The sequence below is a fragment of the Patella vulgata genome, chromosome 7 (assembly GCF_932274485.2).
Source record: "Patella vulgata chromosome 7, xgPatVulg1.2, whole genome shotgun sequence".
NCBI classification, from domain to species: domain Eukaryota; kingdom Metazoa; phylum Mollusca; class Gastropoda; family Patellidae; genus Patella; species Patella vulgata.
Window position 1 is genome coordinate 5,404,258 of NC_065885.2, and position 14,093 is coordinate 5,418,350.

The window sequence follows — 14,093 nt, forward strand, 5'->3', positions numbered from 1 at the left end:
ATTTTAAATTGTGTGTGTGGTTTGTTGTCACCAAAACGTGGGTGGTAGAAAAATTCCCGAGAGTTACTAACTCTGTTCCTGATTAGATGTTAATTTGGCATGTGGTCGTTAGAAATAATAACAAAGGTAAAAAAAAAAGTATGTCTATATTATGTTTACTTTTTTACGAAAATGCGGTAGAATTCAAGGAGTGGGATGTTAAAGTTGCGTTACATCATTTAACACAATTGAATATAAAGTCTGTCATTGAGTCAGGCTACATAGTTTTGATTCTTCGCGTGACAAGGAGTAGAGTCGACTGTTTAACCTCATGGGTTTTCTTCTGATGCTCTGGTATCCTTGCACTGCTAAACACCCCTACATGTAAACGAATCGTTGAAATAAAATTGACCCATATGTTGAATCTTGAATTAAAAGAGAGAAGTGGGGTTTAACGTCCACTCAACACAAACTAGGTCATTTCGGGACTAACATATGATTTAATTTTATTTCAATAATTCGCTTACATGTATGGGTCTTTAGCAGTGAGAGGAAACAGGAGGACCCGGAGAAAACCCATGAGGTTGGACAGGCAACCCTACTCCTTGTCACGTATAACCGGAGAATCAAAACAACACCATCAGCTGACTCAATGACAGACTTTATGATACAGCGCGCACATGCTAACCATTCGGCCATCCAACCCCTTCCCTTAAAGTTACAATTTCATATTTTCTAAGAAAGTCAAAACATAATTATTTCTATGTCTTTTGCTCAATAGGTTGTCAACTCACTATTATACGATCATAGGTGTCATTCTCACACTTAAAACTCATTTACACCGGAAATAATAACACAATTACCTCCCAATTACCTCCCTTGTTTTCTATTCTCCACCATGGAGTAGCTATCTTCAAACGTTTGAATTTGAATATGAAAATGATATTTTTGCCAATTTCGCAACTGGCAATAGTGAATTATAGGATTAATAGGATTATTCTTTAACAAGGTAGGACTGTTTATAGATACCATCTATTTTAAGGCTTTATTTTAATTAATTTTAAAAATATAACTTAAAAATATGAAATTGCAACTTAAAATTAAAAACCAACTAGGTAGATATAATAGTTTATTGCTCTATCAAGTTACTAAATGCCTCGAAAAGATTAGATAATTCATAGTTATTACGTTATCTATTTTGTATCTGCCGTACTTCCACATGCCAACTAAATCAGTAAAAACAAAATGATTAATTGTATAAGCTTAGAATGAACAGGTCCCCAGACCAGCAACGTTATCTTTCTTTGAAGTTTTTCATGGAGGGAATACGGTCATAGTGTTTTCTTATCGTCGGTTCTATTTATAAATTTAAATAATTAGCCATTAGCAAATATAAACTGTGCAACGTTTTTTTTGGCAGTTTTACAAAAGTAGGATATTTAAATACTATTTTTATTAATAATGCATTGTACACTAGCATTGTGGTTTTCTCCTGGTCCTCCGGTTTCCTCCCCCAGTTAGCGATCCCTATGTGCAAGCGAATTATTGAAATGAAATCAAACCATATGTTAGTCCCGAAATGACCTTATTTGTTTCAAGTGTATGTTAAACCCTAATCTGATCTATTTGTCTAGAAATGAAGTCCTGTGTAATGTGGGTTTTCTCCTGGTCCTCCGGTTTCCTCCCACAGTTAGGGATCTGTATGTGCAAGCGAATTATTGAAATGAAATTAAACCATATGTTAGTCAAGAAATGACCTGATTTGTGTCGAGTGTATGTTGAAATGAAATGAAATGGGGTTTAATGTCCTACTGTTCAACTTGATACTGGGCTAATGAAGACAGGTATATGCCATATGGTGTGTTATGAGAGACATTTTGCCCGGGCAGCGGCACTATGGCCTATCCTTATGTCATTTGGATGATACGAAAAACTGAGGCTCCGTGTACACCTCGCTAGCCTGGAGGTCGGGTGTTCGATCCCTGCATTGGCCGAGAAAGTTCATCCAGATTTTCCGGCGTGGTTCTCCCTTGTCAGTGATGCAGGACGGAGGGGCAGACAAGGAAAGCTGTCTAGTCGTTCGGATGGGACGAAAAACCGAGGTCCCGTGTACACATTGGCGTGCACGTAAAAGATCCCTTGGCAGTTGGAATTCGATATAAGAGTAGGCCGTAGCGCCGTTGTCCGGGCAAAATTTCCCTCATAGCACTCTGTATGGCGTATGCCCGTCTTCATTAGCCCAGGTTAAGAGCAGAACAGTAGGACGTTAAACTCCATTTCATTTCATTTCATTTCCGTGTACACATTGGCATGCATGTAAAATATCCCTTGACAGTTGGAGTTTGATATGTGAGTAGGCCGTATAGCGCCACTGTCTGGGCAAAATTTCCCTCATAGAACACTTTATGGCATATGCTCATCTTCATTGGCCCAGTCGGAGTAGGACGTTAAACTCTATTTCATATCCTCATATGACGTATGCTATTCTTCATGGGGGGTTGGATGGCTGAATGGTTAGCACGTTATTGAGTCAACTGGCATGGTTTTGATTCCCCTGTTGTACGTGACAAGGAGTAGGGTTGCCTGTCCAACCTCGTTGGTTTTCTCCGGGTCCTCCGGTTTCCTCCCACTGCTAAAGACTCCTACGTGCAAGCGAACTATGGAAATAAAAATCAACCATGTTAGTCCCGAAATGACCTAGTTTGTGTCGAGTGGACATTAAACCCCATTTCTCTCTCTCTCGCTATTCTTCATTACCCTAGGACGTTAAAACCCCATTTCAAATCTTTTATTCATTTCATCTCCCGTTCTGCTGCTAGTACTAGTATTTATCTTTATTTGAAAATAAATGAGAATTCTTACAGAACATTTGTTACATCAGTTACTCAACACACCTACGCTTGTGATCTCACCTTATATCACATGTTCTACATCTCATATCAAAGACACCATTGACCATTGATTTTTCCTTCTACTTTGTGCGAGAAATCGCTTTCAAAAAGGAACTGGTGATGGTTTGGAGGGTTTTAGTGTAAAACAACCATGGTAATTGAAGCAGATCTTGTTCGGAGGCATTATACACATCAACAGTAACATGTAGAGAAATCGATGTTAGTAGAGTGCGAAGCTGGCAAAAACACCACACCTGGCGACTAGCCAAATGTTTTGCATTCCAGTTTGTGCCAAGAGCACATCTTGGGGTATTTTCGTCGTGTCTGGAGGGATTCGAGATGAAGTCGGTGGTGCATACGGGTTGTGTTGCAATAATAACACACCTATTGATTATTTGAATTCAGGTCGCCATTCAGCTGTCTAATAGTTTTTTTTGGCTGGCCATCTTGCCTTGAGGCTAACCATACTGGAGACGTGATTACCCCATGTAAACTTTCATGTTAGATATCGTTTAATTGATGGATCGCCGAAAAATATTGATGATAAATGAGTTAGTAGAACATAAAAGACTTTTAATTGGGTCGAGGTTCCACTAGGTATCAATGAAACAAGCCATTAATAATACTAAAAACGGACATTTTGGGTGTCGAATCATGATGGATTACTGGATATATCCTAGACGTAATATTTCTGTCTCTTGACCTTCGACCCAACGTGATATGATATAGATCATTTTCACAGGAGAGGGGGATTAGGTGGTCGAAGGGTCTAACAAGTGCACTCTAGATCATAAGATCTGTCATTGAGTCAAGTGGTATGGGTTCGATCCCACACTTGTACATGACAGGAAATGGTGTCACGTACCTGACCTCATGGATTTTCTCAGGGTCCTCCGACCTTCAGTTTCCACCAACTGCTAAAGACCCCTAAAAATTGTACCTAGTTTATGTAGAATGGATCTCTCTCTTCCTCTACACAATCCAACCTTGTGGGTTTTCTCTGGGTCCTCCGGCTTCCTCCCACTGCTAAAGACCCCTATGCGCAATAAAATTGAACCATATGTTAGTCCCGAAATGACCTAGTTTGTGTCTAGTGAGTGGATGCTAAACCTCTCTCTCTCTCTCCCCACTGCACAAAATACCTGCCTAGGTGTATATGTCTACATAAATCATATATAATGGCTTCACAAAGAAGAGATGAATACTTGACTAATCACCATTCTGAGTCTCTCTCCCTCTCTCTCTCTCTAAATATCTAGACATAAATCATATATAATGGCTTCACAAAGAAGACCTGAATACTTGACTAATCACACATCCTGAGATGCTGTATGCAACTGCCAAACTCTTAGTTTATTCTTCTACATTAATTTGTACATTTGAACCGTAAACGTAGATTATTGTAATGGGAGAAGAATTATGTAAATTGTTATTAATATCCATACAGGCATTGCGTGGCACAAGTCATAAGAGAAAAGATAATTGGTTACCAGGCGCCCAACATTTTGTATTTTACGAATTGATAATGCTCGATTTTTTATTTTTATCAGTATAATTGTAGATAAAATGACATTTGCTATCTGAATTGGTATAAAGCTACTTGGCTAAATGCCCAAAAAAATAAACAGATTATTTTGTTTTTACCGTAATGCCACCTGGATACCTCCCCCCTTACTCTACCCTCCCATACACTTAATCCTTCACTCCCCAGCTCTATTTATTGGTTGGTGCATTCCCAGTTATTGTGCCTGGTTTCTATGCACTTTACAGTTTGTAAGCCATTTTGTTTGGCCATCTTGCCAGTAGAAACATTCCTACAAAGCACTCAGCAAACTTCAGCAGATTCCAGTACCCTACATCTAGCCTCGGCTGTATGACGAAGTCCGCCATTGGAACTACTTTCAAGTTCCCGGATTACAAACGGCGTTGCCCATGACGCAGCCTTCGAGGAATGTTTTATACAAATATTTCAGTCTGAAGCTGTTTTTCTTTCAAGTTTATCCGATTTTCTTCAAACAAGGGCAACTTTGGACTAAAAATTCTACACACGCTTCGAACGACGCAATTTTGATAACTTGTTTTTAAAATCGGCAATTTTTCCTAATAAGTAAACTGGTGCCGCATCGCAATTGTATAGGCGAAGGTACATACATTATCACTTACCGTCATACAGCCGAGGCTAGATACAGAGTAATGGAATATGCTGAGGTTTGCCGAGTGCCTTACAAAGCTGAATGTAGCAATATTGTTATCAATTTCCAAAAACATAAAACATCATTGCCATCTATAAACTTACAGAATCTTACAAACCTTCAAGGGCTCTTATTATTTTAGGGTATTTTTGATGCAAATTGAGAGATGCTATTTTAGGAACTAAATTTCTCTTTATGAATGAAGGGGGTTGGATGGCCGAATGGTTAGCGAGTGTGTGTTGTATCTATCATTAAAGGTCTGTCATTGAGTCAACTGGTGTGGTTTCGATTCGCTGGCTTACGTGACAAGAAGTAGGGTCGCCAGTGGAACTTCATGTGTTTTCTCCTGGTCCTCCAGTTTCCTCCCACTGCTATAGACCCCTACTCGCAAGTGAATTATTGAAATAAAATTGAGCCATATGTTAGACGACCTAGCGATATTTTAGAAACATAAATAACTGTAAAATGACACAAAGGCTGTCAACTGACAATAATAGTTATTATAAAAAGTGTCAATAAGTCTGATGTGTATATATGGGTTAAGTGGGCTTATACAGCTTACATGTCTATTTTAACTCAACTGACTGTCGTATTAAATCATGTATAGTTGAATTTAGTATGACACATTCCATTATCCTGCTATATATAAGAAACACCTTGGAGTGCCGGGAGCCATTGTGGCTCAGGGAGTAAGACGTTTGCTCGCTAACCAGGAGGCTCCACGTGTTCGATCCCTGTGTTGAATGAAAAAGTTCATTAGGATTTTCCGGCGTGCTCCCCCTTGTCAGTGGTGGGACGAAAAACCAAGGTCCTGTGTACACAATGGCGTGCACGTAAAAAAAACCTTGGTAGTCGGAATTTGATATAAGAGCAGGACGTAGCGTCGCTGTCCGGGAATCATTGGTAGATCCAGCAGCTACAAAGATCTACCGCCTTGTCCAGCCTCTGTTGCTCTTATCGGGGGTTTGATGGCCGAATGGTTAGCATGTGTGCGTTATATCATAAGATCTGTCATTGAGTCGACTGGCGCGGTTCGATTCCCTGGTTGTATGTGACAAGGAGTAGGATCGCCGAATGGTTAGCATGTGCGCGTTGTATCATAAGGTCTGTCATTCCCTGGTTGTACGTGACAAGGAGTAGGATCGCCTGTCCAACCTTGTGCGTTTTCTCCGGGTCCTCTGGCTTCCTCCCACTGCTAAAGACCCCTACGCGCAAGCGAATTATTGAAATAAAATTGAACCATATGTTAGTCCCAAAACTCTCTTTCTCTCTCTCTGTTGCTCTCTTTAAGGGAGAGTTGCACTTACCCCTCTCGTTTCCTACATAAATAAATTACTATTATTGAGAGAAACTCAATGTTGTATTTTTTTCTGTCTTTTCAGCTGAGTGAGAAATACATACAGATGAATATGGAACTGGAAGGACGTCTGCAGCATTTCAAAAGTCTCTACGACGATCTGCAGGACGAAAACCGAATTCTACGAGAAGAACTCAAGCGATTGGGAATAGACATTGTGGAACTGTTGGCTCGAGATAAATCTATTGTCAACGGCAAATCCAAACACATAGACATTAAATCTGAAATGTCATCCAAACTCTTACAAGAAGCTCTCATGAAAGGTGAACTATTTTTCCGAAGAGCCAATCACATGAAAAGAGAACGCGTCCATCTGGTCGAGTGATTGAAAAAAAAAACAAAAACAAAAACAAAATGGAAGACCATCGTGTTTGTTGGTTATTGTTTTATAAATAAATCTAGGCTGTGATTGTTCTTACAAATGGCTGAAATAAGTCTTGTTAAACCCTGAATGTTGTGTCCGCAATTGTTGAAAACATTATTGAACGAAAAAATTGGTCAGTTGAAGAAGCTTATTTGTGTTATGAAATATGAATATATATATATATATAAATATATTGGTTTTTGTATGTATGCCGATATATTTCCTGAGTAATCTTTCGTGATTTAAATTTTCAATGTTTTTTTTTTTTTTTCTTTGTGTTATCGTGTAAATGTACTAAAGGCAAATTATGGCAGCCTTTCTGTTTTTATCGTCGTGTCTTTTTAAACAAGTTTACGGGTTGCTTACGTTTTAATGTGTTTTAGCATTCTCTTTATGTTCTTAGTAATGGTGCTAAAAGTTTAAGGCCCAAAAATGTAATTTTCTTAAAAAGAGAATAATATTTGGTAGTCTGTGCATGTACCATTGAAAATTCCATTTTTGACGTTTACCATTTCAGTTCATATTTGTATAATTATTTAAATTATTTGTTTGGTTTTGATAACTCAAAATTTTTTTTTTTGTCAAATCTCTAAGGCCTGTTTTCCATGTAGTGGGTAAGACGTTGGCTCGCTAGCCTGAAGGGCGTGTGTTCGATCCCTGCAATGGTCGAGAAAGTTCATCAGGTGGTGCAGGAGGGAGGGCCTGACAAGGATCACTGTCTAGTCATTCGGATGAGACGAAAAACCAAGATCCTGTGTATATATTGGTGTGCTGCTGCCCTGGCAAAATTTCCCTCATTGCACACCGTATGGCATATGCCGGTCTTCAATAGCCAAAGTGGAACAGAACAGTAGAACGTTCAATCCCATTTCATTTCAGTTTATTTCCACGTAATGGGAGCGTTTCCATGTAACGGGCAAAAAATGCGTGGGTAAACACGTACATGGAAAACAGGCCTAAAAGGTAGAAATCAAAATAGTTATTTTGAGTTTGCCAAAAGTGACTGCTGATTTTTTGTTTCCCCCTTAAATTAAGTTTACAAAAAGTTTACCTTAGTTGATTCAATTTCTTTAATTAGATTTAATTAACGTAAATGCTTGAACAAGGCTAGGTAGTTATTTTTGACAATTGTGAACAATGTGTTATAAAAGTATTCGTTGAAATGTTTTAAGCCACGTAATAAAAACAATGTAGAGAAAAGGAAGAATTAAGCCAGCAGAAGAGAAGGACTTTTCAACTGAAATCAAATTTCATTCTCCTTTCATCATTTTTCTTTTATAAATATTCATTATTATTATCCGTGGGTCTTTATAGTTCATTTATTGTTTCAGACGTCGTAATCATTATTAACCAATCAGAAGTTTGTAAATAAATCTGTTGTTTTTGTTATATCATTGTTTCCTACGAGAGCACCACTGTAAAACCATTCTACATAATGTGTTTCGAAACAATCGAAGGTTTTCATTATTTTTTTGTTTTATTTATTTAAATAACCTAGTGCTTTATAGAGAAAAACCATTATACCTCAAATCGCAACTTTCTATCATATTGGCTTGTGTTGTCACTCCTATTTAAGTATGTGGCCCCAGTCGTACAATTTTCGGACATTATCGTAAAAAAAATTCAAAATAACGCTAGATAGATAATTTCTTGACTTGGATTCCGCTGGGTTAAAAATAGGCCCATCAATTGATTTTATTATAAGATGGGAGATTATTGTGAAATTTTTAATTCATCATATCTTTGAAAATACTGAATGGAATTGAACCATTTTTGGACTGATCTTTATTTTAGAAATTGAACTTTGACAATATTTTATCATGAATTAAAAACCTCTCGAATGACGATCAAAGATTTTCAACCTGTTATTCAAAAGAATTAATAAAACAGTACTAATTTCAAATTTTACAAGATTCTGATTCAAAATCAATATTTGCTTTTGATAAATTTTACAATTTATGGATTTTGAAACACTTTTTGACTAAAAATCAATTTTTGCTCTTGAGAAATTTAAATGTTTTTGTATTGATTTACAAAAACCTGGCTAACTACCACTGTGACCTATTTTATTTTGCTGAATCCATTGTAATTATGATGAAAGAGAACGGTGACTGAACATGCAATTGTTTGTCATGGGCTCTAGACTCTAGAGGTCACATTTCAACTTTAGTCTTCACCGAACTTGCTGGTCTGTTAGTTGAAACACAAACTTAAGATATTTTATCTTGATCCCCGACATTCTGCTATGTACATGTAGATTTATGTACAAGATGTAATTGAAGATTGAAGGACATGAGGCGTTAAAAGCTGCGAGTCGTCATTCGCATTTTTCGAACAATATCTAAATTTTTGAGTCTGAATTCCTTGTTAAAATTATTTAGCATTTAATTAAAGATACATTATTCAAGACCTGAATTTGTGTATTGGCCTTAAATGTTATATAAATTATTAATTACACATTTATTTACATGACAAGACCATAATCTCGATGGCATCGGATGCTCGAGATTTCAACTAGATTAGAATAGTTCGGCCATTTAATGATTTAATTGAAAGCGAGTCTAAGTCTTGAATATACCAGTACCGTGGTTTACGATAATGAACAATCAATGCATACATTATATCAAAACTACAAACAGTGCTAACTTGGCTCAAAATATAGTAATTTTAATGAAATTTTCAGTATATTCATTTTGCATTATCTATTTTGAACTATTATAGCGAGAACAGCCATCTCTTTATCTAATCTCTCATAATGCATCTTTAAGAAAACAAATCAAAATATCATCGGCAGATAATCTTGAATTCAATCAGATTTAAAAGAGGCCCATCAAAGATTTTTCACAAATATTAAAAATAATCCTGGCTTGTGTTGACCATTTACACTTTATATCACCGGTGGAGGACGACGAATGTCGACGAATTTTCAATACAAAATGTCCTTGTAAAATACTGAATGGAATTCAACCATTTTTGGACTGATTTTACTACCCTAACCCTTCACAACACTGTCATTAAAAGTTAAACATCTCGTAAAGGATGATCAGAAACTTAAATGAAGATATTACAAAAAAAAAAAAATGCCTTATTGTGAGCTTTACTTGGAATCAGTGCTTCCCATTTTGTTTCTTGGTCAAAGTTTTTAATAAAGAGATTTTTCTTGAAAAATCATTTTCCACGTTAAAATACCATAGATTTATGCCACGTTAAAATATGAGAACGCAAGTAAATATGATAGAAATTGACACATTCTACCAGTATTGGATTTTTCTCTGGCCTGCCAAAATCTAGAACAATTGTAAATGTATTTCAACTGTTGGAACTATGGGTTCTGATTATTACGGTAGTTCAAACATTTGGTACTGCTCTCGTATATATGTAGATGCTTCTAACCATATCAATGAAACTAGTAGGAAATGCCGTTGTTCGTGAAATTTGCAACAAAACGTTACATTTCGAAATTTATCAGAACAAAAATTTGAGGTTAAATTATGTTCGTTGATTTATGAGTTCGTTGATTTGATTCGTGATTAGAATAAATAAAAATGTCCGTAAAGAAAAATGGAATATTTTTTTGTTTCGAATAATCTATTGTTGTAACATTTTATGAACAAGGTATGTGTATATATTAAGGAAATAATAATAGGGCAATTAGTCGAAAAACATTCGGATCGTAACGGGTAAATTAACAAAAAAAATAAAATATATATATATTCAGCTTTTCTTTGTTGGAATATATTTTGAAAATTTAAATATCATTACAAATTCTTAATCATTCATTTTCTTGGCTAGGAATTAACCGCAAACCTGCTAAAACAAACCTAGTCGGAATTAAATATAGGGCACGGTGACCTCACACACAGCCATATCATTTCATCAATAATATTGGTTGTTCCGATGTTAAACGACCAGCATGCACGCAAAATGAAAGGGTATGTACTGTCCGAGGTATCACTCCATATCCATCGGTTAACTAAAAGATAATAAAACGATAAACCAATTATTTCTGACATATTAACATTCATCTATCATATAAAGTTCATTGATTGATATTCAAACTTTTTAATTTTTTTATTAATTATATTAATAAGACAATGTGTTAGTTATTGATCAATCAAATTTTTAAGATTTTGTATACTTTTTTTTTTTTTTCCAACCATCCCCCCACCCCACCCCCCATCAATTCACACTTTAAATAAAATCTTGTTGCTATTGTGTACATGTTATAGTATAACTGTTATTACTTTATTACGATGGGTAGTGTGTATATTTTGTTTATTGTATCATACGTATACCTAAGAGAAGATTTAAACATGTTATAGTAATCTTGTTTTCACATTTACCGGAGAAGGAAACAAATAACGCCACATTGTTGACATTATGTTTTTTTTCTCCTTCTCCATGTCTTTTCCGTCAATGTAAGTAAAGGTATTCTTTCGTGATTATTGAACTATTTATTGGAGAGATTTTTTCGTACCATTATTCAAGTGATCATTGTGCCATATAATTAATTAATTAATTGACTACACGTATGAATTGTTATTAATTTGATAATAATTATTGAGGGTTTTTTTTTTTATTATTATTTCTATGATATTATCCAGTTCCTGGACCCATGTGCACAAATTTTAGCTAGAGTTTTAGAATTTACATAACTAGAAAAGCTTGACCTTATTTGGCTGGAATAATTAGATTTTGAAAAATAAAAAAAAGATGTAAAGTCTTCTTTAAAAAAAAAACAAACCAAACTTGAATTCAGATTTGACATTTCCCTAATTTGTAGTCTTGATGAAGGCGAGCTGTAGTTGTGTGTTATCTTGTCTTTCTCTGTGTCCTGTGGTTTCATCATAAAATTGTAGTGGTCGAGTTCACCAGTTTTTAACGCTGTGATGTTGATTTAGATTACAAAAGTGCTATGTACAAATAAAAAACATGTACCAATGAAAAGGTAGAAGAGTTAATATTAAGAGCAACCTAGTTGCCGGAAAATAAAATGTAATAATGTGTACAAAGGATGTTGAAAGAACTAATAAAATCTGTTCTTCTATTTTGTAATGAAATGAATGTGTAATATTGTTATTAAGAAAAATTTGAATTTTATCGTCATTTTTAATACTGTAGAATTTAGATGTTTGAGTTATGCCTTGTTCTGCGTCTGCTACTACTATCTTATATAGGCTAAATCTCGTATCATGCAACATAATTTGCTTAGCAAATAAAAAAAAAAGAGGTTAAATAGGAAAAATAACGAAGGAATATAACGAAGGAATATAACGAAGGAATAAAGGAAAATATCTGTAGAAGATGTATATAAAGTGGAGAAAATACTACACAAAAATGTCATAAAATGACTCATCCGGTGTAAGGGGTATTTTTGGTAAATACTCGGATCTTTCTAGATTCGGTGTAAATTTTTTCGCTCATAATTACAAAGATTTGATTGTCTTGTTGTCGAAGAGAAATTCAATGCTGCAAAGGGGTGGAAGAGAAATTAAATGCCGCAAAGCGGTCCGAGAGAAATTAAACGCTGCAAAACTAAAATAAAAATAGTTTAAAAAGTATCCTGCCAATGGCATCTAAAACAAATACAAGTGTCAAAATTTAGCAGCCTATGCAACACACTTGACGGGAGAGTAGTTAAGGGATTACTGTGAAAATATAATTTAACGAGAGAAAAGTGACAAGCCTACATTGTGTTTTAATAAATGATATTACTACCACATGTTGTCATTCTCCGATCAAACTAGAGTTACCTTGACATTCGTGAAAACAGGAAATGGCTCAAAAAATTTATTTCACTTGAAGGCTAGTTGTAGACAATATGATTAAAACACAGGTCCTATTTCGTTTCGTTTTTTTTTATAGTTCAAAATTTTGTTCTACTTGTCTTTACTGCACTAGGATCTGGAAGAGTTGTTATATTACCGGCGTTCTGGTTGAAGTGAGGGCTTAGCAAATGAAACTGTCTATTACGGCAGTTTTTGGTGCACCATACACAGAACTGTGAGTAAACCACTAGAAACGTCAACGCTGATTGATTAATCAATGTCTGACGTCATAGGGTCAAAAACCGCTTGTACGACCCCTGACGCGACCTTCCAGTACAACTGGTCAGATCTTCATGTAGTGTAGGCCATCGAAAGTATAAATAATCAAAACGAAACGAAATATAGATCTGTGTTTTAATCAGACTGATAGCAGGACAGTTTTTTTTTAAGATGATCATACAAAGAGCAAAAAGTGAAAAACGTCACTTACGTAAACCTAAATGCAGATGATGTTGATGAGCTACATGAAGGATGCCGATTCAAAATCTTTGAATGATTTTTTTTTTTTTTTATTTCTTTAACTCTTTTTTTATTCAACCATATTGAAATTAGGTCTTACTGGTATATATTGTCGTCAACCCTATTTGTCGTTCGATTAACTTGAAATTTATACCCAGTGTTTATATTCACCAGGTAAAGAATTCTATCGATTTTTAACAATTTCCGATAATTATTGTCTCATTTATGCCCCTTGATCCTTTAGGAAAATCTTGTGGACGCTCTAGGGGCTATAGTGTCCACCTGATTGGCTTAAAATTTATAGACATCATTTATGGTCATGAGTTAGAGGAGCTTTTGAAATTTCAACGATTTCCTAAAGTGACATAAATACCAGTACATGTGGATTTTTTTTATGTTAGCACTTGGAAAAACTAAATTTTAACTGTTTCGGACAATAGCCTTTAACAGCTAATGTAGACTGTTCGGATGACTTAATTGCTGTTGGCGTATATATATTTTGTTGCCTGGCAACCAATCTTTAAATAACTAATCATCTACTCAGATGAGGCTTTCAAAACCATTTTGTCATCTTGTTTGTGTAAATCTTGAATCGTATGATAAGCGTAAAGATTTCAACTGTGTAATGTTCATTTTAATAGGCAGGGTGGTATTTACCGTGCACGCTAGTATATCCTTTTTTTCGACCATCAACATCCTGCACCTTATCATCAAAGAAACGGAAGCTTTAACATAAGGAAACATCATCTTGTAAATTCCCATTACTTTGATGTAGATAACGTAGATAAAATCGTTCTTCTGGCCAGTTACTTAATTAACTTGTAAAAAAATAAACACATTCTATATACTTTAGTTGAGTGCAATATTTAAGAAAATTCAAATGTCTTTATTTCAGTGGCATATTATTTTTGACGGCTACTAGAATATATAATATGTATATTATAAATAAGTTGAATAGAAAATTGCATATTATATCTCTTAATCAGGGGCTCTATTCTTGAAAACCTAAAATTAAAATATTTT

General features: G+C 35.3%; 2 protein-coding genes across 2 annotated transcripts in view; one reads left to right on the forward strand and one right to left on the reverse strand.

The window, feature by feature from the left end:
• Positions 1 to 6,955, forward strand: part of LOC126827124 (ski oncogene) — a 73,382-nt gene extending 66,427 nt beyond the window's left edge. Inside the window, exon 7 of the mRNA XM_050556336.2 lies at positions 6,445 to 6,955. Coding sequence (XP_050412293.2) covers positions 6,445 to 6,744 — 300 coding nt within the window. The 3' untranslated portion in view covers positions 6,745 to 6,955. The remainder of the gene's footprint in view (positions 1 to 6,444) is intronic.
• Positions 1 to 14,093, reverse strand: part of LOC126827113 (phosphatidylinositol 4,5-bisphosphate 3-kinase catalytic subunit alpha isoform) — a 324,427-nt gene that overhangs the window by 126,990 nt on the left and 183,344 nt on the right. The window lies entirely within an intron of this gene.